Source organism: Manis pentadactyla, chromosome 8, assembly GCF_030020395.1.
Source record: "Manis pentadactyla isolate mManPen7 chromosome 8, mManPen7.hap1, whole genome shotgun sequence".
NCBI classification, from domain to species: domain Eukaryota; kingdom Metazoa; phylum Chordata; class Mammalia; order Pholidota; family Manidae; genus Manis; species Manis pentadactyla.
The window spans coordinates 113846770-113874158 of NC_080026.1; the positions used below are offsets into that span (position 1 = coordinate 113846770).

At 49.3% G+C, this 27389-nt stretch overlaps 2 protein-coding genes across 2 annotated transcripts in view; one reads left to right on the forward strand and one right to left on the reverse strand.

The window, feature by feature from the left end:
- Window positions 1–1172: 1172 nt before the first annotated feature.
- CALHM3 (calcium homeostasis modulator 3) lies at window positions 1173–5623 on the reverse strand. The gene is made up of 3 exons (XM_036898852.2): window positions 5261–5623; window positions 3124–3379; window positions 1173–2054 (listed from the first exon to the last, which is right to left on the reverse strand). Exons 1-3 carry the CDS (start codon window positions 5545–5547, stop codon window positions 1569–1571), a joined length of 1029 nt encoding a protein of 342 aa, XP_036754747.2. The 5' UTR covers window positions 5548–5623; the 3' UTR covers window positions 1173–1568.
- Window positions 5624–22377: 16754 nt separating this feature from the next.
- The window catches only part of NEURL1 (neuralized E3 ubiquitin protein ligase 1), a 93777-nt gene continuing 88765 nt past the window's right edge, over window positions 22378–27389 (forward strand). Inside the window, exon 1 of the mRNA XM_036898467.2 lies at window positions 22378–22484. Coding sequence (XP_036754362.1) covers window positions 22400–22484 — 85 coding nt within the window. The 5' untranslated portion in view covers window positions 22378–22399. The remainder of the gene's footprint in view (window positions 22485–27389) is intronic.

Consider the following 27389-nt stretch of genomic DNA (forward strand, 5'->3'; position numbering starts at 1 on the left):
TACCCATATTATCAAGTCCCCACCCATACCCCAATGCAGTCACTGTCCATCAGTGCAGCAAGATGCCATAGATCCACTATGTGCCTTCTCTGTGATCCCCCACACCATGTGTACTAAACATAATACCCCTCAATCCCCTTCTCCCTCCCTCCCCACCCTCCCTCCCACATCGCTCCCCTTTGGTAACCACTAGTTCCTTCTTGGAGTCTCTGAGTCTGCTGCTATTTTGTTCCTTCAGTTTTGCTTCATTGTTACACTCAGCCCAGAGGTTTTTAAACACTGGAGTTTAGTGAATCACTTGGGGTGCTTGTTCAGCCTGGTCTAGGTGCCCCCTACCCTGATTTGCAGATCTGGTCCACAAAACATACACCTTGGGAAATCCTCACCAGGGAGCCAGCCTCTTCCTGAAGGCAGTGGGCAGACACCCCTGGGAATGCCAGGAAAGGAAGCAGCCTTAGAAAGAGGTCCTGAGCTCAGGGGTCAGGGTGCAGGGGGTGGGGAAGGTGGTGAGTGGAGAGGTGTGGAAGGAAGCACCTGCTAGCTGGAGGTGAGCAGAAAGCTGGGCTGAGAACGGAGATGCATGTCGATGGAGGCTGCACCAGGCAGGGCTGCTCAACCTTGACTGGCTAGAAGCAGAACCGTACGATTTGGGAGGATGGAAGCTGGAAGGGTCAGTCCCCTTGCCATTCAAAAACAGAAAAATCCCCTTGACAGGAAAATAAAAAGCCACTCACCGCAGTGAATGAATGCTTCCAAGAGGGACTCAACAAGCAGAGCTTGCCAGAGCTCACTCAGAGAGTCTTGGCTGGAGCTGCGGGAAACCCAACCAGAGTGCTGGAAACAAGTACACAGACTGTTTAGAGGGCAGACTAAGGTAGCTGTTTAGAGCAGCCTCTAGAGCCAGACCTCGTGGGATCAAATTCCAGCTCTTAAATGGGTGATGGCAGGCAACTTATCCTCCTTACGACTCAGTTTTCTCTTCTAAAAAATGGGGCTCATAATCATCCTCCTTCATTAGGTTATCATGAGATTATCTTATGAGATTCATCATGACATTAAATTATTAAATCTCATCACGAGATTAAATTACCAGGATTAAATGAATTACACATTAGAATAATGCCTGACACATAGTAAGCACCATATAAACATGTGTTATTATTGTTGCTGTTTTTATTATTTCAAACATTTAGAATCTGGACATCTAGGACCCAGAACCCATGGCAGATCTATTTAGACTCTGCGACTCAAAGTTTAGTCCACTGATCAGATACATCAGGATCACCTGCGGGCTTGTTCCACATACAGTCTCCAACCCCATCCTGAATGCACGAAATCAGAACCTGCGTTTAACAAGAGCCCAGGTGAGTGCTCAGTACATTAAAGTTTGTGAAACTTTTTTTAGGGCACACAGGAGGCCATGCCCAGAAACTAGGTCAGAGACAGGGCTATTTTGGGGAAGGAGGACAACAAGGGTTAGGCTACTCAGCCTTGGGGTCCCCACAGCCTGGAAAGCCCCCAGGCTCTTGTCAGCACGGGCATTTCACGTGGGGACGCTGCTGGGGTCCTTATACATCAGTGTGCTGGGAAGGCTTGGTGCCCACAGCCACAGAGGGGGCACGGTAGCTGAGACCACGCCCCCAGAGCCCAGGGGATGCCACGAGGTCAAGTGGCGGTTTGCTGGAGTACCAGGTGCTCAGGAGATGGTCCACCTGTTCCCGGCTGGAGACTGCACGCAGGTGAGCCTTTCCACCTTCTAGGCCCTCAGGGAGCTCAGGCATTTCAGGGCACTTGGAGTTCCTGCTGGCGGTGTCCCCGCGGCGCCCCCAAGCCCGCATCTCGCTCTGCATGCTGGCGAAGAAGTGCAGCACGCAGCGGTGGGCGAAGTCCCGCGCATGTTCACAGCATGTCTCGTCAAAGAGCTTCTGCTCCAGGTCCACATAGTTGCTCCAGTATCTGCGCTGCAGGAAGACTGTCTGGTCGAAGCAGGGCCTCAGGCAGCGGGCCAGGAAGGCCACCACGATGAGCAGCAGGGTGATACTCCAGCCGATGGCCTGCAAGGTGGGGGCAGAAAGTTGAATGTGGGCGGGTGCTGTACAGTGTGGCAAGGGTGTTCCAAAGTCTCTCCCTTTACTTATCCCTCCCAGCCTCCCTCAAATCTACCCTCCCATGTAGTCATCCATCCTCCCACTGCCTCCATCCATTCTCCTGTCCATTCATTCTCATCTTTGTATCTACTCATCTATCCAACTATTTCCCCATCCATTCAGCCTCTTACCTGACTGTATCTACCATTTCCTATCCAGCCATCCTCTCAACCACCCTTTCTCCCATTTGTCTATCCAACCACCCATCCTCCAAACCTTCCTTTGGAAGGAAATCAGAATATGCCACCCCAATATATGCCTCCTTGGGGGACATGGCCCAGGCTGGGGCTCTGGGATTGGTGGCAGTGGAATCTGGAATCTGGGCCGAGGGTGGGCTGAGCCTTGCCCCCAGGATAATGGGGCTGGTGCCCGGTGGGGAGCCAGCCATCCAGGAAGACCTGCCTCTTAGGGAGGTGACCAAGAGGGTTTGGAGTAATGACACTTCAGGCCCCTGCCCCGCCTCTTACAAGTGGTGTGATGTTAGCCTTGTGAACTGAACTCTCAGGGCCTTGGTTTCCCCATCTCCAAAATGGGATGATAACAATTACAATTACTTCATAGGGTTGTTCTGAGAATTAAATGAAGTAATGCATATGAAATGCTTAACCCAGTGCTTGACATAAATGCTCAACAAATGGTAATCAGTATTCTTCTCAAGGGGTGGGGGCCAGGACAGAGTAGCATATGTCTGGTGTTTCCTGCCACCCAGCCTCGGGCCTGGCTGACTTCTGGAGGGCGTGGGCCCTGTTGCCTGCTCTGGGGTGAGTCTGTTGATGGGAAAGTACCCACTTCCTAAGGGCTAACTCCGGCCTGAACATGGATCATGCTCCTGATCCCCCCAGGGACCACCTGCTCCTTGGCTGTGACTCCAGAAGTGGAAAGTGGCCTCAGGAGACCATTTTTACCTCCTCACCCCATGCCCCTTGGAACCAGTGCGGGTCATTTTCCAGGCCTGGGAGAGGACCACCGGGATTACCTGTGACAGGCACCGCAGGTAGCGAGACACCGCCTTTCGAGTGGGACTGTCCCTGACCAGCTCATCCTCTTTGCAGGGCATCTTGGCCAAGAAGAGCTGCACCTCGCTGGGGGTCATGTTGGCAAAGTCCAGAAACTTCTCAGGATCCACGGAGCTGCTGAAGGCACACACGAAGCACTTCCCATCCAGGAGAGCCAGCAGGAGCCAGACAAGGGGGGCAACCAGTGCTCTCTGCAGCGCGGAAGAGCACATATACCTGGGGCAGAGGAAGGCCAGGGTCACAAAGGGCAGCTGGAGTTCAGCAGCAGCAGGAAGTCTACAGGGCAGATACAAGGCTGGACTTCCGGGTGGGGGTGGGGAGAGGAGGCCTGGGGAACTGGGAGTCCTGCTGCTCTAGGCTTTGTAGCAGACTCCGTTGGTGGCCTGCCCAGGCCAGAGGCAGCAATCGTGTAGCTCTCATCCATGGGGAGGGCCTCTGAGCTCAGCCACCTGTGTGGCTCTGCTTGAGGACTTTGGAGGGATCTGTGCTTCCGGAGGGGTAGGCTGGAAGCACTGGAGAGTTAACACTCCCAAACCAGCCTCCCATCCCAAAGGGACAGGTCCTGGTGGATAAATGCCCCAGCTTGCTAGACCCTCAGCAGGACAACTCTGAGGCGTGTTCTGCCTGCTTTGTCAGAGGGTCCCCAGGACTGAGCGTGGTCGCCCACCCGTTATCATGTTCTTCACACAGCCTGCTTTTGGAGGGAGCCTCAATGAACACAGCCCTGCCCCATATCCTCCCAGAGGCAACACCTCACATGTGTGCCCCCACCTCGGGGAGCCCACCCTCTGACTGTCCCCCAGGCGCCTCTCCTGACCTACTCTGTCCCTCTAGTGGCCTGGATTGGGTGTTGGTCACAGGACAGGAGCCTATGGAGCTGCTCCCTGGACCCCAGAGGCAAAGGCAAAGGGCACATCCAGGGCATGGGACCTTTCCTGCATGGCTGAATCACGGGGAGGATGGGACCCTGTGAAGCACAAAACATAGGCTGCTTGTCCACAGGATGCAGATGTTGTTTTTAACTTGGATTTTTGTAAAATGTTAAATGGTGTATGCTGTGTGTGTGTACATGGCCTATCCAGAGGTGAATTGTAAATACATTGCAGGCAGGGCTTCGATTTCTATGTGTGAAGGTGCAATGCGGTTAGAGGGTGGAACTGAGGACTTGCTATGAAGTTACATTACATACTCTTGAGAGCACCTCAATTGTCCATATCTAAGAATTGGGAAGGGAAGGAGATCATGAGTGAGCTAAAACCCACCAAATCCCTCCTGTCACTGCTCACAGATCTAGAGCATTTGGATATTTTGTCCAAAACAGCAAGGATAGCATTCCAGCTCAGGTTGGAAGTTGGCCTGTGTTAGAATCTGAGCCATGCCTCTACCCAGCTATGGGAGCTCAGCCAAGTCACTTAACCTCTCTGTGTCTTAGGTCCTCATCCTTAAAAATCCTGCTCCAATCCAGGAGCCAATTTAGGGCCAAGGCGAGAGCTCAGTGGGCAGGCACATGGGGCACTTGGCACAGAGAGCTGGTGCTCATTGTTGGCTAGGAGGCATTATCAAGTTGCCAAATTCTCCCAGCTGATTTTGATATAGGGTACTGACCAGGTGTGAGGCCCTAAGGACACAGCAGCCAACAGGTGAGGTTCTCACCCTCAAGGAGCTTACAGGAGAAGGGATGCAGCCTTTAAGCCAATCTGCCTCCCACTACGCACAAAAACTGGCTCTGCAAGTCAGGGGATGGCCTTCGTGCATGTGGTGAGGTATAGTCTATGACCAGTGTCATAGATGTGACCTGGAGAAATCTTGGTCATCTCGTATCATTCATGTGTCTCCAGGACTGGCTGTGGAAAGGTGACAAATGACAGGATCAGCTGTATCTGTTTCCAGAGTGGAAACTGGCAAACGGGGCCCTGTGAGCTTATGGTGCCTCACTGGGGGAGTACAGGGGCACACCTGGGTAGTGCCTTTGGAGGTGGAGAGGAGCCCTGACAGTGCCCATGTGGTCTTTGGGGTTCAGGGTGCGCCTGGCAGTGCCCGTGCAGGTGGGGAGCCCCTCAGGGAGCCCACAGGGAGCTGGGTGGCATGGGGTCCCACCTGATGATGCCTGGGTCCTTCCTCCGGTGCCCTGCAGGCCGGCGCCACTCCTCAACCATCACCGCCGACTGCCGGTTGGCAAGGAGGCCACAGAGGAACAGGGCAAGCGGGGGTGTGAGCAGCAGGCCCAGGCCATAGAGGGCATTGTAGCGCGCCAGGCACGGGCAGTTGAAGTCGAAGGAGGAGTACAGCTTGACGGTGACCACGGCCAGCAGCAGGCAGATGCCATTCATCACTGACTCTGAGCTGGACCGGAAGTGCTGGAAGAGCATGTGGAATTTCTCCATGGCCCTGGCCTGAGTGGGTGGGCAGCCAGCTGTAGGGGGCGGAGGGCAGGAGGCTCCCAGGAGGGTCTTCTCTTCCAAGGGCTTGAGGGGATAAGGAAGAGGCAGTGTGCAGCCCCCAGCCTCCCGGGCCTGGCCACAGCAGTAAGGCCGAGGCAGGCTTTCTCCACAAAGGCTCCCTGTCAGCCCTTGTTGTCCCCCAAGGCCACTCCCCTCCTTTCTTGGGGAATGAGTCACTACTCAGGGACCAGCCAGCCCAAAGCACCTCTAGGCAAATGGGCCCCACCCTGTTATTACATTCTTCCCAGCCATTCCCTCCTCTCTTCAGGGTTTGGATACTGAGGCCTGACAGCTGGTGGGGTGTCGCACTGGGGGCAGGCACATTCTGGGTGTGGTGAGGCAAAGATGCTGATGGAGCCAGTTATGTTTTCTGGTCTTGGTCAAAAACATGACCTGACTCAGCTGAGCCCTGGAGATTTTGTGTCGGCTTTACTGATGAGAGGAACCAGGAGTGGCCTCCCTGAAGGATTCCTGGAAGAGAAGACCCTTGTGGAGCATTTAAACCATGCTTCAGCAACTGTGGGTCATGGGGGTTGTGGAAGGGTCGGGCTTTCCAGGCAGGGGCAAAGGCACAGAGCAGAGAGGCAGCCTGGTGTGGGCCAGTTGTTTGGGGTTGCTGGAATGCAGTATCAGACAGGGTGGGGGGACTGGGATTAGGGACGGAGGGGTCAGTGGGTGCCTGCAACCCTGTCCTTTATTTTATTCCACAGCCTCAGGTCTGGCTGCTCGCTAGTCCAGGTCTCCCTACAGCACAGCTCCCACCGCACCACTCCTCTGCTCAGGTGTGACAGGGGCTCCCGCTGCAGCCTTAGAGTGGCATTCAAGGCCCTCCTAACTGTACTCAGCTGTGTCTTTGCACCCACAAGCTTTGCTGACACCATCCTACCCACTGAAAGCCCTTGCTCCTTCCTCCCACCTGCTCTTCAAGTGGCAGCTCAAATGCAACCCTGTCACCAAGCCACCGCTGGTAACCTCAGCTCTGGGAGCCTCTGCCTCCCCTTTAGCCCTTGGAAAGCCTGTCTCAGTGTATTAATGTTTCTCAGGTGGGGATGGAGCCACAGCTCTGGCAGGGAACTGGACCTGCACCTTTTTGTTCCTGCAGCACATGGGGTGGGGCTAAGCACACAAAAAATGTTTGACGTTGATACTCAGACCTCCTTTATCTCATCTCTAGCTCTGTCCTCTCTGTCTACCTCCTGACCTTTCCTGTCTCTCTGTCTGCTGCTAGGAGGCAACTAAGTGGAATGTAGGTGCTGCCCTTAATTTCTCTCTCTCCCTTTCTCTCATTCTGTCGCCTTCTCTAACTCTATGGATGTATGTGCGTCATTCTCTGTGCCCTGCAATGTGTGTTTCTGAGTCTTTCTGTGTATCTATCTCTGTCCTCTCTGTGTTGCTGTCTCTTGTTGTCTTTCTATCTTTCCCTCCTCCTCACTGGCTGCCACCCCATAGCACCCGGCCTTACAGGCTCCAGCTGGGACACTGGCAGCCTTGGGGAGGGGAGTGGAGGCTACCACAGGAGCCTGCAGGTCTGTGGGGTCCAGGACCAGCAGTCCTTGGGCCTGGAGCAGGTGCTGTGGGTAAGGCACCCAGGCCCCAAGTGCTGGGCTCTTCTGCAGTCTTCGCCCTTCTGGCTCCGGAACTCTCAGGGCCACTGCTAAGATTAGGAAAACTTCCCAGCCTGGTCCCACCACCCCTGCTCCATCCAGCTTGGACCAGTGGGCGTCCTGGGCTCCAAGTGAGGGCCTTAGTTAAATTCATGCATCATCACTGCTGTCCCTTCCTCAGACCCGGGGTCCTGTGCTCATGAAGGCGGCTGCTCCCCAGCCCGCCAGAGCACTTGAGGTAAGAGCCCTTCTCAGCCCTGCCCTCTGAGTTGCTGCTCTAGCCTCCCACCTCCAGGGAGCTTGCCTAGACCGGGCAGCTGCTCTAACTCCCTTTGTTTCCATATTCTTAAATAACTTTTAGAAAAAGGAATTATCTCCATTTTTTCTGATTAAACACAGCTTTTTGACAAATTTGAAAATAAAGAACATGAAAATGTCCCTCTCACGGCAGCCCGCAGAGAGCCTCCTGGGGTGTCTCTGCGTGGGTGTGTGTCCTTCCAGGCGTTCTGCAAGGCCCATGCACATGGGTCAGGCTGGCTGGCCTGGCATCGCTTGGCAGAGTCATTACCCATGCTCGGTAACCACTGGATGCAGCCGCATCCCCGAGAGCAGCAGGGTTGCTCTGGGCATGGCTCAGGCAGCCGTGGGACTTCCCGTAGGAGACACATTTGCTCTTCATGACACAGGTCGCTCACTGAGTCACGGTTTTAACTTCTCTGAAGATAACAGCCCAGTCATTTGAGGGACCCCTGGTTCCTGCAGAGTAAATGTGTGTGGGTTACTTAGGTATGTTAAGTCCAACCATTCCAAATATATCCTGTAATTTTCACAATTGCAGTCCACACCTCTGATGAGGTAACAACAGACAGAAACCTGGGTCTTATTTTTTAAAACTTTACGATAATATTTATAAACATTTACAAAGTAGATGTCATTTGTAAGTTATGCATTAGCCAGGGTCTTAGGAGACAGGAGTGCCTGTGTGAGGGGAGCGGGGAGGGAGCCGGAGAAGGTGGGCGAGCCATCAGAGGCAATAGTGTGTGTGACTGAGTATAAGAGTGTGCGGGCCATTCGGGAGAAGCCCTTCAAGCCCTCTCATGCTCCTGGGCTCCTAAAGTAGCAGAGAACCACCACCACCGTATTCTTCATGTGGGGTGCATGACCCGAGAGGCTGGTGTGTGTCTGAGGTCACACAGCCTGGTGGGGACTGAGCCAGGAAGGCAGCCGGGATCCTCCTTCTGTGCCCTCAGCCTTAGTCACCTGCTGGGCTGCGGACCAGAAAGACAACTGTCCTGGCCCCAGGCCATGCTTTTGGACTGAACCCTAGGGTTGCATCAAGAGTAGGGAGGGTAGAAGGCTGGGCTTGGAGGGTCTGAGCACCCCTCTTTCCCCTTCCATTCTCAGGAAGGAGAGAGTGGCCCAAGGGTCCCAGCCCCCTGTAAACTAGGGAGTCTCCAGAAAAGAACAGTGCTCTGGGAGAACACTGTGGGAACCGGGCCAGGGTCTCTCCCAGGCTAACCTGCTCACAGCTCTGGCCTCGGAGAGGTGGGGGGGAGCTCCCAGGGCGGCCTGCAGGCCCTGTGTGACAGCCCTGGCCCATCTAGGTATGTACCAAAAAGAACTCAAGCCAAGCAGAAGGCCGAAGGAAGCCCACACAGCTGACAGGGATATTATCTCTCAGGACCAGGGGGTGGCTTTTCACATTTAAAATATTCTGTATTTTCTAAATGGTCTACTTTTATAGTAAAGATTACAACAATTTCCTAGTAAGAATCACAAACTATTTTTACTGGAAAAAATCAAAGGAATTAAGGAACAAGATAAAAAGGGGAAGGGGATCACATTTTGTTGCCTGGAGCTCAGGCTTGCTGAATCGGGAAAGGCAGAAATAGATGGAGGTATTGGAGGGAAAAAGACTTATTTTACTCACGTGTGTGGAAAGATATTCAGCTGTAGGTCTGCTATATGATAGTGCCTTTGCCAGATTTTCTCAATACCCTACCTCACCCAGGGGTATGCTCTTCTAGATCTTTTAATTCTGGGAATAAAACTTTAAATTCACATTTTCCTTTAATGATGACTTAAGTCTTTTCAGCAGTTTTAAATGTGTTAACTTCTTATCGGAGTCTCTTTATAGAATAAGCCTTTGGTTTCTTTTTTTTTTTCTTGAATTGGGGCCTTGTTGATAATTCTGGAGGGTCTTTTAGAATTCTTTTCTTTAAAAGGAATCCAGATATTCCTTAATATTGGCTTTATCATTCTTGGGGGTCCTGCCGTTGAGAGGGCTCTTTAGGTCTGGTGCCTGTAGTGGAGAAACTCAATGACCAGATGTGTGTGTGTGTGTGTGTGTGTGTGTGTGTGTGTGCCTTCAGAAATGCAGGTGTAGTTGTTTCTTCTTTCTGTACAGGGAGTGCACTCTCCCCTGAGGTTTCTCTTTCTCTTCTTTTTCTTTCAAAAGGAAGATGTTGGTTGGATGCATGTCCCCCTTCCCTCTCAGGAGTGGAAGACTGTTGTCCCCTGTGTCCAGCAGAGCAGCGGCACCCTCTCTGTCTCTGAGAGACTGACGCTGCTCTGCTCCGATGACAGAGGCCTCTGCGGGATCCTGGTGAAGGCCTTTCTGGTCTGTCTCTGGCAGACCTGGGGGAAAGCACTGTGGCACTTACGTGGGCTTCACTCTGGGGATTAAACAGAGCCATGTGGCCCCTAAGGGACTGGAAATCCCTAAATGATGAAAATGAAAGGGGGAGCTCTCTGACAAATGGCATTGCCACAACTGGCTAACCATTTGGGAAAATCTTAAACTGAATCCCATAAAAATTAAATCATAAAATTTTCCAAGAAAATGTAGGTGAAGTTATTCACAATCAGAAGCTAGGGAAGGACTTTAGGAACAGAGCACAGAATTCAGTAGTTATGAAGAAGATGGTTAGAGTAGATCTCAACTTCTGTGGGCAAATACCAATAAGCAAAATAAAAATAACAAACTGAGAAAAGCACTTGCCACACAAAGGCCTGTTTTCCTCAATTAGCAGAAGGAACATATAAATCAATAAAAAAGATGAACAATCCTATGGAAAAATAGGCAAAGGATGTGAACAAGTGATTCACAGAAACAGGAAGACAAGTGACAAAAAATCCTGCAAAGACCCTAATCCTCATACATAATTAAATACAATCTAAACAACCATTTTTTAAAAATTAAGGTATCATTGATATATAATCTTATGAAGGTTTCACATGAGCAACATTGTGGTTTCAACATTCACCCATATTATCAAGTCCTCCCAGCACCCCGTTGCAGTCACTGTCTATCAGGATAAACAACCATTTTTAAACTTACCAAGTTACTGGAAACTAAAATAACACCCAATGTTGATGAGGACTCAGAGAAACGGCCACTCTTATACACTGATGGTTAGAATACAAATTTGTAATAGTGTTTTTCTAAGACAATTTGCCAACATATTTAAAGCAAAAACTGAAATACAAATGCCTTTTGACCTAACAATTACCTAGCTCTGAATTTGTTCTGTCAATAGAGTTACAGAAGTAGCTAAGAAAAATGAAAAAGGGTGTTCATTATAGCTTTGTTTTAATGGCAGTAAGATTGGAAATAACCTGTATTTCATCAACAGGAGACTGTTTAAGTAAATTATGGCACAGCCATAAAATGGAATCTATGGAGCCATTAAAATAATGAAGCAATTATACGTGTGTTAATATGAAAAGACCTCTGATAGATTCTGGTAAGTTAAAATAAAAGCACAGTTTAGTATATTGTGCATAGTGTAATCCCTTCTAAATAAAATGATGTAATATGCAAAAATTTGGTGATGTGTATATACTTTTTGCTGGAAGGATACATAGGAAATGTGGAATGTGGACAGTTACTACCACTGTGTGGTTGGGGAGGGAGGACTTTTATTCTTTCCATTTTCTACCTTTCTGTGTTGTTTGACTCTTCAAACAGTGTGTACATATGAATTTTATTTTCGAAAGATCAACAAGAGGTTATCTGGGCAGTAGGTTTATGGTTTAAAAAGTATTTTCCCACATGTAAATAAACATTACTTCTTAAAAATAAGATTAAAATATGTGACTGATACAAAATAAAATAAGCAAATTCAAACCTTAACATTCTTCCACACTTACATTTCTGGTCTTCATTCCAATGTAGAACAATTTCCTGGTCTCAAAACATACCTAACTCATTTTCTCAGAAGGAACAGGTAAGCCTGGTTTTATAATATTATTTTCACTTTTTTTTTAACATGGACAACAAGCTATAAACATGGATTTTTCTGACTAAACTGAAATGAAGTTGTTTCCAGACCTACTGAGGGGGTGGTTGGTTTTCTAGAGTGGAGACCTTGCCAGGGGTGGCATTGGACACTAGCTAGATGTTGAACCAAATGCAAAACCTTGAGGGCAAAAACAGGTGGGTTGCTCTGGGTGGAGGGGGCATCCATTTACTGGATTTTCTGAGATTCAATTTTGCTCCATAAATAAAAAAGTCAGTGTCACTCCAGGGTTCCCCTTTGCCTGTGTACGCAAATTCATGAGCCTTTGAGACTGCCCATTGTGGCCAAGTGGATAGTGGAGGTGTTTGTGGGGGAGGGCTGGGCTGTGAGCCTCGAGGCCCAGCTCTGAGGACATTCAGGTGCTGCGACAGCCAATCTGTTGGTGGCCACCCATCCTCAAGCTCTGGCCATATAGACACAGATGTTCACTGGGCATCTGCCAAGTGCCAGGTGCTGTGCTGGTGACCGGCATCTCCATGTGCCCACCTCAGGTACCAGGTGAGCCAGTGGGGCATCTCAGTGTGAACTGGAGCACTCTGAAGTGACCTGGCTTAAGTTTGGGGAGATTCTCCTTCCGTCGTGGAGAGAGTCTGTTGGTGGGTTTGATCTTTGGTCTAACCACCGTGATGAGGTTGAAAGATCAGGATGGAAGATGAGAAAGTGGCCCCAGTGAAGCAAATATACCCGGAGGGTTGTATCCCAGTGGCTAAAGAATATAGAGCTAATTTCCTCACTGATATATTTTCTTTACAACAAAGTAGTTAATGGAAGCTGTAAGAATCTATATTCCCCCCTCAAAAGCTCTTTTTGTCTTGAAAGGAAAAGAGCAACCTGTAAACATTTTAAAGGTGTTTTAATTAACTTGAAGTATACCCCTTTCCCCCTAAAAGCACGAAACTTGGCCAGTGACAAAGGGGATTCTAATGGAGTTCTAGCTCCACCTAGTGGTGGCCAGGGAGAGAAATGGGCAGGAAGGAAGGGAAAGGGGAGTGGGGAGCGCCTGTGAGATGCCCAGGGTTGCTCACTCTGCTGAAAGAAAATTTTCCATAAGCTGCTCTCACTGGGAAGAAAGCCCCTCCCCACCCTACACTGAGGCACCTTTGGGTGAAAGTTAAAACAAGCGAGTGACTCTGGGGCCTCTCAGGAAAGGCGGACAGAAGAGAGATGTTAGTCTGCCAGCAGTAACGGGGAAATGTCTGTTTCGATTCTGGTCTAGGGATGAAGGGCGTTTCAGTGATTGAAGGCTCTGGGTTTATTGGAGACATGCTTCTGGACTCCTATTTTTCTTTCAACTTTTCCACTGAAGGGTTTTAAATTTTCAGGGTTCATGTTTATCATACTTTTCCTTTATGATTCTCTGGTCTTTGTAACATTCTTAGAAAAACTTTCCTGCCCAATAAAGGTCTTTAAAAAATCTATGAGAGAATAAGGGTACTGGGTATGGTCACCACTTTGAGCATTTTTCTTTGATTTCTGTTTGGGGATTTTAACTCTATTTGTGTTCATTGGTGGCTTTGTGCTCCCTGGCTAACTTCTGGGGTGCTGAGTCAAGGCCCTGGGAGTCCGGAGGGTCTCTCAGGTAGGAGGGTGCTGGTTCAGGAGCTCGCTGAGGACACCTCCCGGACAGTGGGTGCCTTTCTCAGGTTGGGCACTTGAGGGACCCCATCAGTAGGGATTTGGGCTCAGGTTATCGGAGGGCTGTACTTCAGTGCCTCACTTGTCAGTTTCTAGGCAAGTGTGTTAGCTTCCCTAACACTTGGGGGTTTCATTTGTAAAATGTGAACAATGATGGTAATAAAATAATAATAATAATAACAACTATATCTACCTCAAAGGGTTGTTACCAGGCTTAAGTGAGTTAATACAGGTGATGTGCTTAGACAAGGCCTGGTATATGTGACTAGGTGTTCCGTAAACATCACCTGTCAGTATTAGTGGGCAAGTGGCCCTGGAATGGTTCAAGGGATGCTAGACTGCTTTGAAGTGATGACACAAGTTTCCTAGACAGGGATCCTCATGGTCCTCTTTCTGGTGTTGGGCACTTTCCTTTCTTCTTCTCAAGGACTTCCAGCCATCTTTTGATTAAATCTTGGGAATGCTTGGCCTCAGGCCTGGATTTTATCCGTGGGCATTATAGGCCCAGTACTTAGGGCTATGGGTTTCCTAATGGTCTGCTTAAGACTAGACAAAACATTACTGGCTCTAAATTATGATGGGAAAATTTAAAAATCAAAATTAATAAATGTTTACTTGCCTAAAAAATGTAATATTGTGTCAACTTCATTAATTGTTATAGACTACTCATAAAGATTTCATTATGTATAAAGACAATTGTAGGTTTTTCTCGCTTGGCAAGAAATCCAACACATGCATGACTGATTAGAAATAAAACCACTTGTAAACTCAATGAATTCCTTGTAGTCCAATAATTCCAAAAACCAAATTTATAAAAATCTTTTCAAAATATGTAAGGCAGGAAAATTATGTTTAATGTAGGATGTAGTATACTTTAGTATGTTTAACCTGACAGGGTTGGGCTCCAAAAATAAGAGTTTGGGGATCTATGAATATCTTACAATTGGTCCTAGACCTATGGGCTGCCTCCCAGAGGGCAATTCTGTGCGTGGAGCAGAGGAAGGGGCCAGGGCTCCCCCTCCCTGCACAGCTTCCTTCTGCCCTAGCTTCCAGCATGATTAGCCCTGCTTGGGTGGCAGCCTGCACTGGCCTGGCCCCTTGTGCTGTCCAGCTTTCCTCGGGAAAGGCTGCAGGCATTCTTTAAACAGCATCCCCTCAACTAGAGTGTTTGTCCATATGGAGCAGTTTCCCAAAGTGTGATTAGTTAATGACCTTATCAGTTTCTACTGAACCAGAATCTCTTCAAGTGAGGCCTGAGAATCTGCACTTCTTAATCATCCTCCCTGTGTCTCCCTGTAGATGATTCTGATGAAGGCTAAGTCTGAGAATCATTAGTTTAGAGTGTGTGTGCGTCCTAGGAGGAGGGAAAGATGATCCTTTTTAAAACACAGACTTTATGTTTTAAAGCAGTTTATGGTAAAACTGTGTGAAAGTTAGATTTCCAATATACCCGCTGCCCCCACCCATGTATAGTGTCCTACATTATCACCATCACCCACCAGCGTGGTACATTTGTTACAATCAATGAACCTTATCGACACATCCTTATCACCCACGGTCCGCAGTTTGCATCAGGGTTTGCCCTTGGTGTTGTACATTCTATGGGTTTGGACAGATGTGTAATGTCATGTATCCACCATTATGATATCATATGGAGTAGTTTCACTGTCCTAAGAATGCTTTGTGCTCTACCTATTCATCCTTCTCCCCCCACAATCTCTGGCAACCACTGATCTTTTTATTGTCTCCGTAGTTCTGCTTTTTCCAGAAAGTCATTTGATTGAAATCATATACTAAGTAGCCTTTTCAGATTGGTTTCTTTCACTTAGTAATGGGCCCTTAAGGCTCTTCCATGGCTTTGCATGGCTTGATAGCTCATTTCATTTTAGTGTTAAATAATACTCCATTGTCTGGATGTACTGCAGTTTGTTTACCCATTAACCTACTAAAGGACATCTTGGCTGCTTCCAAGTTTTGGCAATTATGAAAATAGCTGCTACACAGATTCATGTGCAGGTTTTGTATGGGCATAAGTTTTCAACTCCTTTGGGTAAATATCAAGGACCATGACTGCTGGATCATATGGTAAGAGAATGTTTAGTGTGGTAAGAAACACCAAACTGTCTTCCAAAGTGGCTGTACTATTTTGTATTTCTACCAGCAGTGAATGAGAATTCCTATTACTCCTTATCCTCTCCATCATTTAGTGTTGTCAGTGTTCTGGATTTTGGCCATTCTAATTATTGTGTATGGTATCTTATTGTTGCTTTCATTTGTATTTCCCTGATGACATAACATAAGATATGGAGCATTCTTTTATATGCTTATTTGGCTTTTGTCTATCTTTTTTGCTGAGGTGTGTCTAATAAGGTCTTTGGCTTATTTAAAAAAATCAGGTTGTTTTCTTATTGAGTTTTAAGAGTTCTTTGTACTTAAAAAATTTTTTTCTTTTCTTTTTATTTTATTTTTTTATTTTGGTATCATTAATCTACAATTACATGAAGAACATTATGTTTACTAGGCTCCCCCTTTCACCAAGTCTCCCCCCACAAACCCCATTACAGTCACTGTCCATCAGCGTAGTAAGATGCTGCAGAATCCCTACTCGTCTTCTCTGTGTTGCACAGCCCTCCCCGTGCTCCTCCCCCACTATACATGCTAATCGTAATGCCCCCTTTCTTTTTCCCAGCCCTTATCCCTCCCTTCCCTCCCATCCTCCTCAGTCCCTTTCCCTTTGGTAACTGTTAGTCCATTCTTGGGTTCTGTGATTCTGCTGCTGTTTTGTTCCTTCAGTTTTTCTTTGTTCTTATACTCTACAGATGGGTGAAATCATTTGGTACTTGTCTCTCTCTGCCTGGCTTATTTCACTGAGCATAATACCCTCTAGCTCCATCCATTTTGTTGCAAATGGTAGGATTTGTCTTCTTTTTATGGCTGAATAATATTCCATCATGTATATGTACCACATCTTCTTTATCCATTCATCTACTGATGGACACATAGGTTGCTTCCATTTCATGGTTATTGTAAATAGTGCTGCAATAAACATAGGGGTGCATCTGTCTTTTTCAAACTTGGCTGCTGCATTCTTAGGGTAAATTCCTAGAAGTGGAATTCCTGGGTCAAATGGTATTTCTATTTTGAGCATTTTGAGGAACCTCCATACTGCTTTCCACAATGGTTGAACTAATTTACATTCCCACCAGCAGTGCAGGAGGGTTCCCCTTTCTCCGCAACCTCGCCAACATTTGTTGTTGTTTGTCTTTTGGATGGTAGTGATCCTTACTGGTGTGAGGTGGTATCTCATTGTGGTTTTAATTTGTATATCTCTGATGATTAGCGATGTGAAGCATCTTTTCATGTGTCTGTTGGCCATCTGAATTTCTTCTTTAGAGAACTGTCTATTCAGCTCCTCTGCCCATTTTTTAATTGGATTATTTGCTTTTTGTTTGTTGAGGTGTGTGAGCTCTTTATATATTTTGGATGTCAGCCCTTTATCGGACCTGTCATTTATGAATATATTCTCCCATACTGTAGGGTACCTTTTTGTTCTATTCATGGTGTCCTTTGCTGTACAGAAGGTTTTCAGCTTGATATAGTCCCACTTGTTCATTTTTGCTTTTATTTCCCTTGCCCGGGGAGATATGTTCATGAAGAAGTCACTCATGTTTATGTCTAAGAGATTTTTGCCTATGCCTTTTTCTGAGAGTTTTATGGTTCATGACTTACATTCAAGTCTTTGATCCATTTCGAATTTACTTTTGTATATGGGGTTAGACAGTGATCCAGTTTTCTTTGTACATTTTTGATAAGTCTTTTATCAGATAAGTCTTTCGCAAGTATTTTCTCCCAGTCTGTGGTTTGTCTTTCTATTCTCTTGATAGTGTCATTCACAGAGCAGAAAAAGTTAATTTTAATGAAGTGAGTGAAGCTTATCAAAATTTTTTTATGGTTCATGGCCTTTGGTGTTACATCTAAAAAGTCATCACCAAACCGAAGGCCATCTAGGTTTTCTCTTATGTTATCTTCTGAGAATCTTATAGTTTTGCATTTTATATTTAGGTCTATGATACATTTTGAGTTAATTTTTGTGAAGGGTGTAAAGCCCATGTCTAGATTCATTTTTTTGCATGTGCATGTCTAGTTGTTCATGTATGATTTGATGAGAAGACTGTTTGCCCTGTTGTATTGCCTTTGCTCTTTTGTCAAAGATCAGTTGAATATATAAGTAAGCCCAGTGAGTTTATTTCTGGGGTCCCTATTCTGTTCCATTGATCTACTTGTCTGTTCTTTCACTGTCTGATTAGTGTAGCTTTATAGTAAATCTTGAAGTTGGGTAGTGTCACTCCTCTAACTTTGTTCTTCCCCTTCAATATTGTGCTGGTTATCCTGGGTCTTTTGTGTCCCCCTACACACTTCAGAATTGGTTTGTTGATATTCCCAAAATAACTTGTTGGAATTTTGATTGGGATGCATTAACTCCATAGATCAAGTTGGGAAAAACTGACATCTTGACTATTTGAGACCTGTTGTGTGTCTGGCTCTAAATCTAGCCCTGAGAGGTGGGAAACTAGAGGATCCAAAAGCACTGAACCGGCTCCCCCATGGTACTGACAAGGAAGCTGCACCGTGCACGGTGCCAGGAGAACAGGTAGAGTTCAGTACCTGGTCACTTGGGGCAGAGTGGTGCTGAATTCCAAAGCACCTGGGGACAAGGCAGTACAGTGCCCACTCCGTGCTAAGATGGGCAGCACAGACTCCTCTCCTTCAGAGGGAAGGCCTGGCCTCAGGGAAGAACTCTGTGGAAAAGGTACTGTGGAAGAGAGAACAGGCCACATGGGCTGGTCTGAGCAAGGCTCTCTGGTTGACTGGGTGGCTGTATTGATAGGTTATATACTGCCTAATTTGTTAATTGATTCACTAAATAAATATTTATTGAGTATCTGCTATGTATGAGGCAGTCAGGGATCTTCCTGAATGCTTTAGCATAGTACAGATGTTCCCTGCAGTTCAGGCAGGACAACCCTGTATAAGTTTTCCGATGGTCTGATAACCATAGGCTGGTACTTGGGGATGATGGCGGGGAGTGGCCTATATCCTAGCTAGGGGATGGCCTATATCCTAGCTAGGGATGGTGTGGCTGTTTCCTATTTTAAGGTTAGATTCTCAACAGGAGGGAGGTGTCATAGTGTTGACAAGGGTGGTATAAAGTTTAGGGGAGTCCAGCTTGGCTTAGTTGAACCCCACTCTTGCTTGCCTGGTAGGAGGCCATCCCTGTGGCTGGTTCTGGGCTCAGCCTCCAAGGGCTCAGGGGAGGAAGAAGGTAGACTCTCAGTCAAGTCTTTTATTAATTTGTCACCATGGAGACTCTTTAAGACTTGAACTGATCTGAAAACTGTGGGGAATGAGAAAGAAGGGGAACAGAGAGGTGAACTATCAGGAGGAAACAGAGCAAGGAACAAAAAAAAAGAAGAGAGACAGTTAGGAGAGAAAGTGATGAGGGTGGAGAGGAGAGAGGAAGGGCAGGAAAATGGGAGAATGACAAAAGGAGGAGAGAAGAGGTGAGAGAGAGAGAGAGAGAGAGAAGCCAGCCAGTGAGGGAGAGAGAAGGGGAGAGTAGGGGGCCAGAGCTGCTTTTGAAGGAGCCCAGTTCTGCCCAAGGTCCCCCCTGGGACCTTCCCTCTCCTGTGTGCTGGTGCGAGCACTCATAGCACCCACATAAACACACATAAGGGCACACGTGTACTCATCAAACATGTATGCACTGACACCCACCCCCCTGGCCACTACCTGCAGAATTTACACTGCTGGGGAGGCAGGGTTGCCATGGTGACAGGTGCTGGAGCACCAACTGAAGGGTATTAATAGCTTCCATTGAAGCCATCAAAATGGTGACTTCATCCAACCCCAGTTTCCCTAGCAGGTTCCTTCCACCTCCTCCCTTCCAGGAGGGAACTGGGAAGGGCCCTCAGAGCCACACAGGCCACTTCCCTGCCTCCTGGCAGCCACCTTGGTGAAAGATGGCTCAAAAGCCTCAGGGATTCTGTCCATCACCCATGGGGGAGGTGGGTGCTGAAATTCTATGATCTTCTGAACTGGGTCTAATGACAGCCACTACGACGAGAGGATTTCTGAGGCCTAGGACCCCTCAGAGGGCCACTCGCAGCTTCTCTGAGTCCTTGCTGTCATACCCACCTCCTTTAGGTCCCTGCCTGGCTAGAATCTTGCACCCAGCTGACAGTGGTGGCCCCTCCCACAGTACCGAACTCACCGGGAGGGCTAAACCCAGCCTAGGTGGCCAGGGAGCAGAATTTCAGAGACACTCACAGGCTCGAGCAAGTGCAGGGCTGCCACTATGTGACCCTGAGGGCCACTGCCTTTGTAGGTTCTGCACTGGGGGTGCCTTGCTCGCCTCATCCTAAGACTGGCTCAGTTGTTATTCCCACTATCTCCTCAACCCTCCTGGGTCAGGGGGAGTCTCTGACCTGCCTTCAGTTCCCTGCCTTGGTCCCTACTGCCTCTTGCCCTCCTGAGGGGCTCCCTGGGATGGGCTGCTCTGAGCTGCAGAGCCTGCTGCTGCCTCTGGTCTCCTCAGGTGGCTCTCATCTCTGGCCTCACTTCCCTCCTTTCCTTTGACCTCCTCTGTCTCTCCTGTTTTGACCACAGCCTCAGGTTTAGACCATGTGGAGTCTGTGACATCCCTGCTGTCCTCTTATGAACATGCCCTGACTCATGAACAAGCCCCTCCTCCTTGAGGAAGCGAGTGGTAGGACTCTAGGAAGGGCCCAGGCCGCCCCTTGCCCAGACACAGTCTGCAAATCCCACCAAGAGCCTTGCACTTTACACACTCTCCAGGGGACTTAGTCTCATTTATGCAGAGCCTGCAGATTTGTTTTGATGCCGGCAGCGGCGCACAGTGACCTCATTGCTGCAGGCTTCAGCGGGCGGGTGAGTAGGAGTGCATGTGAGACAGTGTTCTACACACTTGTGTAGAACTGAGTGTGTGAGCATGTAGAGGTGTGTGTGCAAATGTGTGAGTGTGCTGCTAATCAGAGCCCATGGATTTGTGATGCATGAGTCACTGGTTGGGAGTGAGTCTTGGGAAGATACGCCGATAAATATGACAGCACCCCTGACCTCCACGTCTACTCGGCAGCTGGCTGGGTGTGTGATCCTGGCCATCTAAGAGGCTGGAGGCAGGCCTGGGGGCTGTCTTCCCTCCAGACCCCAGGGAGCAGCTGTCACAGATATTTCTAGCTCGCCTGGAGTCCCAGACATTTTAGGATGTGATGCCTACAGTCGGGTAGGGGTGGGCAGCAGGGAAGGGAAACAAGGGGAGTTCAGAGGCTCTGCTCCCAGGGATCTTAGGGGAGTTCTGCTGCTGCTAGGCAGGGAGATTCACCCATTCCGCAAGTATTTTTTGGTAGTCTGTCACGTGACAGGCACCATTCTGGCACCTGGGGACATCATGGTGAATGGAGTTGACCGGCTCTCTCTTCTCACAAAGCTTGCATTCTAGTAGGGGTGGAAGGCCATAAACAATGGGGAAGGCTACTTTTAAACTAACTCCAGAAAATAAAACAGAATAATGATATGGAAGTGGCCAGTTCATTTGGGATGGTTAGGAGGGGTCTGGAGGTGACACACTGAATCATGCCTGAAAAATGAGGAGCCATCACATGGAGACTTGAGGGAAGAACCCCCATTAGAGGATGGGTGCTATGCCTGTTGCCAGCCCACATCCTTGCTGGATTCTGGATCAGAGCTGCTGAAAGCATTCAGGTAGTTGGAGGTGACACAGAGGAACTGAAAGGCAAATACTGTCTGGGGGACCTTGGCTCATCTTCCACCCATGACACACTGGGAGAAGGAGATGCCCCATGTCCAGGTAGGAGGACATCCCTTCTCTTTCCTGTATGCTTCTTGGTAGCAGTGCTGAGCTGCAAGAGTCATGAGAACAGGCAACTTGCTGAAGGCCCCTTCCTCTAGGAAGCCTTCTTTGACTGCTAAAGGCCACAGAGGTCCCCTCCCCCCACCTCTTATACAGCTGACGGAAGTACTCAGTTCAGAGCTGGTGGTTCTTTGGTGGTTCCTCCCGGAGAACTGTTTCCCCAGCTTGGCCAGAGACCTAATGTCCTAGCCCAGTTGTATTCATCCAACGTTCTGAGCTCTTGCCCCAGCGCCCCTTCAGACATGACTGAGAGCCGAGAGTCAAATATTGGGGTCCTAATCTCACTTCACTTTTTCGATCATCCATTCATTCATTTAGTTGTTGTTTTATTTTTTAATCTTGCGCTTTGGCTGGGTGCCAGGCCCTGTACTCGGTGCTAGGGGAATTGTAGATTGATTAGAGCTACCTCGACAGGCGCTTGGCACCCTGGGAGCTCAACGTTCTTGCTCTACTGTTTTTCTTGTTTTCATATCAAGTTTTACTGTCCGTGAGAGAAATGGCCCAAACCTTGGAGACCCAGTCTCTGCTGGATATTTTACCCCACCCGGGGAACGGCACCCCTCGCGCCGCGGAGAACTTGTGGCAGCCGGGGACGCGGCGCGCTCCGGGGCCACATCTGGCTGAGCGCGCGCGCGTCTCTAAGACGCTCATTCACTCGCGCAGCTGTCGCCATAACAACCGGAGCGAGGGAATCCTGGCGACGGCTTGGGGCTGGGGGCCAGGGGCGGCGGTCGCGCGGCGCCGGGAGAGACCTACCACCGCGGGCGCGCCCAGCACTGCCCGCGCTCCCCGGAGCCCCGCTCCATGCAGACCCGCGGGCGGGAGGGCGCCACGCACGTCGCCGCAGCGGCCGTCCCCGCAGGCGGGGACAGAGCCTGCCGCCGAGCCGCGGAGCCTCCGGGCAGGGCGAGCCGCTGAATCCTGACTCTATGGCCCCGGGAGAGCGCGCCGGAGCCACCGCGCCGCCCACCACCAGCCGGAACCCCAGCGCCAGCCGGAGGAAGGAGGGGGTCCCGGGCGCCGCGGGTCCCCGCCCAGGGGCCCGGTCTTGGCCCCCGAGCCCGCCTCGGGGAATGGCAGGCAGGTAGCCGGCTCGCGCGAGGACCCCCGCGGCGGACAGGCCCCGTCGAAGACCGCGGAGCCCCGAGAGAGGGAGGAGAGCAGCCGCCCGCCTGTCCCCGGCCGCATCCCCACCAGGGCCCTCCCCCGGCGGCGCGCGCCCACGCGCGCACACACTTGCACGCTGTACCTCGGCTCCTGCCCAGCGTCGCCTGCTAGTGCCGAAGCCCCTGGGGCCAGATGCCATGGGGAACAACTTCTCCAGTATCCCCTCTCTGCCCCGAGGAAACCCGAGCCGGGCGCCGCGGGGCCACCTGCAAAACGTCAAAGGTAAGGCTCGCTGGGGCTGGCGCAGCTGGAGTCCTGGGGTGCAGGTAGAGGGGCAGGGAGAGGTGGAGAGGTGTGGTTGGGGAGGAAGGGCAGGTGCCACCTGTTGTGCGTATTTGGAGACTGGAGATGCTTATCTGTCCAGGGAGGTGGGCTACGGGTGGGCGGCTGCGGACGGTGATGATGAAAACCCGGAGGATGGCGTTTCGTGGGGTCTGCGCAGTTCTCCCTGCCAGCCCTGGGAACGTCACTGGAGTCCCCTCGGGCCATGATGCTAGGTCGGCATGCAGAGGTGAGCAAGGGCAGTTGTCGAGTGGATAGGGGAGTGTGACAGATATTCTGGCCGGCCGGCTGTGCTTATCAAGGAAGACATCACAGTCTCCTTTTATATCTGCCCAGGGCTTCAGAGGTCATGCTGGAAGCACTAGTTGCATTTCCAATTGGAGGGTCGTAAAGATCTGGGACTGACTGACAGCAGCCTGGAAGAAGGGGCCAGAGTTGTTGGCTTCTGGAGTCCTCTGCAGCTGTTGACTTCTTGCACCCATTGAATTATCTCGATTTCTGGTTCTCCCAAAGGCCAGATGTCCAGTCAGAACCCTAGAACGGAAATGCTGGGAGCCTTGAAACATGTGGACATATACCAGGAAGGTCTTTGCCTTCTAAGCCTAGACCCACCCAGCCCCCTCAGGGAGGCCCTAGGCCCAGTTCTCTGCCTTGCAGCTTCCAGTGCTGTCTCTGACCTTTGCAAGACACAGCTGGGTCCTCCCAGGCCCTCAGACTCTACTGATTTTCTTCAGGAAACTGCTGTTAGATCACCCTCAGAACCAGCTAGCACTTGTCCTGGACATTCTGATGACTAAGAGTTAGGAAGAGAAGCCCTTGGTCTTTCACAAAGAGCGACCCCCTTCGTCAGCCCCCCAGGTTATGAGAAGCATGATCGCGATGCCCTCTGATAAAGCATTGAAGTTTACAAAGAATTTTCACAAACTGCTCTGGGTAGTCAGAAGAACTAATCATACCCATTTTACAGTTGAGGAGGACCAATGCCTGTATCAGTTTCCCAAAGCCAGTGAGAGGCAGAGTTAGGCTGTGGACCTATATCTTTTGACTTGGAATTCTGTCCTCTCTTTTGCTGGACAGTTAACCTTCAAGACTCGGGGAGAGAGACGGGACCACTGTCCTACATTCTAACTCCAACCCTTTCAGAACTTCAGCTCTCGCTTGGCTCAGGAAAACCAATGGGTTTGTTGTGTCTTTCTGGAACTTAATATGGTGGTACATGTCAAGACCTTTTAAAATATCGTATTCATTGGCCTTGTGATTCCATCAGGAGGAGGTGATCCTAAGGAAACAGAGATGCAGGCAAATACTTATGCACTAGGCTAGGATGTTCATGGCAGTGCTATTTATACTAGGAAACAACCTAAATGCCCTGCAATCATGGTTTATCTTCTTGGTAGATTATTATGTGATCTTTGTAATTGTGTTTTTGAAGAATATTTGATGACTTGGGAAAATGCTCACATAGTGACAGTTGAAAAAAGCAGGATACAAAGTTGTATAGACCGTAACATCCCAATTTTGTTAAAAAAAAAAATCAACCCTGGAAAGAAAGTTTCCAGAAGGATAACAATGATTTCCTCTGCGTAATGGAGTCCCATGAGATTTGTTCTTTTCATTTTCATATTTTGCTCTTTTCTAAAATATCTACAAAAAGCAAGCATTATTTTTTATAATCAGATATAAACTGTATTAGCATGTATAAAAACTGTTTCTGAGCACTGGAAGCAGACTCCTAATGATGGAGGAACCTGGGGACATCATCCAGTTCAATGTCCTTCCATACAAGTGAGAAGAATTAGGTAAAGGGATAATGATTTGCCCACTCAGTGGGTCAATCAAGGGAACATGGCAAAGCCAGACTCAGGCCTTGAAAAGCAGGGGTTAGCTGGGGGCCAGTGAGTTGACATACTACCCTAATGCTCACAAGCTGCCCTGAGAAAGTGCTACTCCGCCCTTGACCCCGAGAAGCCCAGAGAAAGCCTCCGTAATAGAACTTATTTTTACCTAAAGTTTGGGATTGTGGAGATTTGGGGTCTCTGTGACTGGAGTCTTTGGAAGGGTGGAGTGGGCAGGAGAGGGTCTGAGCAGCTCCTACCTCCCTGACCTGACCCTAGCCTCCTCTTCGGCCTGACTCCTCAGCTGTCTGGCCTGGGAAACCCCTCTTATGCTGCCTCCCAGGTTCGTAAAGATCAGTTCTTCTTCAGTGGGAGTAAATGGTGAGAAATTCTACCCCCCAGTAGTCTCCCTCCCCTTGCTCATCTCCCTTCAGGCTTGATTTACCAGAGTCCACTCTCCCCTGCTCCTACCTACATGCCTACTGGAGACGGCCATGAGAATTTTGATTCTGCTCCTCCCAAGCCTGAGATGAAGCATCAGAGCATGCTCATGAAGGCCACCTATGGGTGCCTGCTGTCCCTCTTCCAAGGTCCACTGATCCTCATCCTCTCAGCTTGACTTCTCCCCACCCTAAAAAACCATTAGCTTTATTCTGTGATTGTTTTAGTGTTCACTCCAAATTCCTTCCTAGTCAGCACTGACCTAGGAGTCTTTTCTGATATGTCAGTGGTCATCCAGAATAATTGTATTGGTGTTGACCTTGATACTGGCCGTGATTCTAAGACTGTCTACCCAGAGTTCTGCTGGGATTGCTTTTGTACTCACCTAGAATTCATCTCTAATTCTTATCAGTGTCCATCCATCCATTTTCTTGGGGGAAGAACTCTCAATTTTTTTCTCTCTTTCTATAATTGCAGTCTCTATTGATTTCTCACCATTTTAATTAAAACAACTGGCAAAGAGCCTGGCATAATAGGGACTCTGGGACTAATTGGAGATATAAGATTGGTCTCTCTGTCAGGCTGACATGAAATAAGGCTCTTGTATCACCTACTGGGTGTTAGAATGGTTCTTCCTGGAGACAAACTGACTTTACTCTCTTGCTGGTGATTCCTCCTGGGATCTGAACCATGATGGTCTAGGAGTTCCAGGGGAGAGAACCAAGGTATAGCTCTGGGCTTAGGACCAACAGCTATAAGAAGCTGTCATGTACCTTGCTCAGAGGTGAGGGCTTCTGACATCTCTGTATATTCACAGGCTAAAGGTCCGCTTGAAAAGCCAAAGCTGAGGGAGGGAATGTGATCAAGAGCTTGGTTGGACCGTTGAAATCCCAGATGTATGTGGGCAGTGGTCAGAAGTGGGGGATCAGGGAAGGATTTGAGCTGGACATGGAGGGAACTGCAGACATTGGATAGATGGCAAGGGGTGCAGTGGGAATCATAAGGTTGGGGGCAGGGTGGGAGCGTAAGGGACATATAGCAAAAGCTTGTAGGTGGGAATGAGTAAGTGTGTGCATATATTCTGAGTGCCAGGCATCTGGTGACTGGGGCAGGGGGTTCATGCTTCATGGAGACAGATACAGAATAATTTTCCTCCTTCCCCAGCTCTTTCTGAGGGCCTGCCTGCTCGGTGCTAAGGGTTGAGGGAAAGGTAATTAGGAAAACCTTTGTGGGGGCCTACTTAGCTCCAGAGATCACCCGTAGATGGGGATTGGATGGGCCACTTCCCTTTTTTTGTTTATTGTAGTAAAATTCACATAACATAAAATTCACCATTTTAGCATTTTAAACTATACAGTTCAGTGGTATATAGTACATTCACAATGCTGTGCAACCACATCTCTATTTAGTTCCGGTACATTTACATCATCCCAAAAGGACAGTCTGTACCCATTAAGCAGTCATTCCCCATTACACCTCCTCGGAATCCCGGGCCCAGAATGCTGCCCAGAAACACTAACCTAGGAAATGGCAGAACTGGAATTTCTACCCAGGACCCCAAAGCCCAGGAGGGAGAAAATTGATCTTGGGGAACTTCTACATATTGGTGCTTTCTTTTCCCTGACCTTCTGAGGTGGCATGTGCCCACCTCCAAGATATGCACTTTGAAGGCCAGGCATTGGCTATAAATCACAGAGCCCAAGATGGAGGCAGGATGGGCAAGAGCAGTAACAAGAGGAAGAGAGGGAAGGAAGCGGGGTAGGAGCTGGGCACTGCCTGGGGATGCCAGGGATGCCTCCACCCCAGTTTGCCAGCTGCTGGGGCCTATTTCCTGTTGGTCTGTGCCTCTCTCATTCCTGGTCCTGCACACCCAGGGGCCAGAGGCTAAGGGGCTGCTTCTCACTGAGCTGGTTGCTTTGGCAACCCTGGGCAGGATGCAAATAGTCTCCTTGGTAACGCCTGGGAAGGCTGCCTGTAGGGATGGAGGGAAGGGGACTGGCCAGTGGTCAGGCCTGGTGGCACAGGCAGAGCCAGGCGGGCTGCTAGGACTGCAGGCCCATGGGGGAGGGTCAGGCTTATGGGACAGCCGGGGCTGCCTGTTGGTCATTCCCCAGCAAGCCAGAGTCCAGAGGCCCTGAGGACCTGGGGGCCTGTCTGGCGAGACCAGAGACACTAATGGGCCAGCCCAGGAAGTAGGAGGAGGTGGGGGTGGGAAGGGGGGAGAATATAGCTTCTGGATGACAGATCCAGCTACAGGGTTTATTAGAAGATTCTTATCAGAGGTTTACCAGGGTCCTGCTGCTTCAGGAAATGAGCAGGTGCTGACGTTTGGGGGCTGGGTGGAGAGAACGCTCGCAGGCAGGTGGAAGCTTTGGCTTTCTCTGAGCTCCACCTGAACTTCTGGGCGTAGGCTGGGCTCTGCCTTGGGCTCAGGAACTGAAGTTCTCCCAGAGTGAGAATTGGGGTTTCAGAGAGGCTTCGATGAGGAGGGCTCATTCTGTTGTTTAACAAATACATACTAAGCATCAACGAGGGGCTGGACATTCTCCTAGATATGAGGATACAGTGG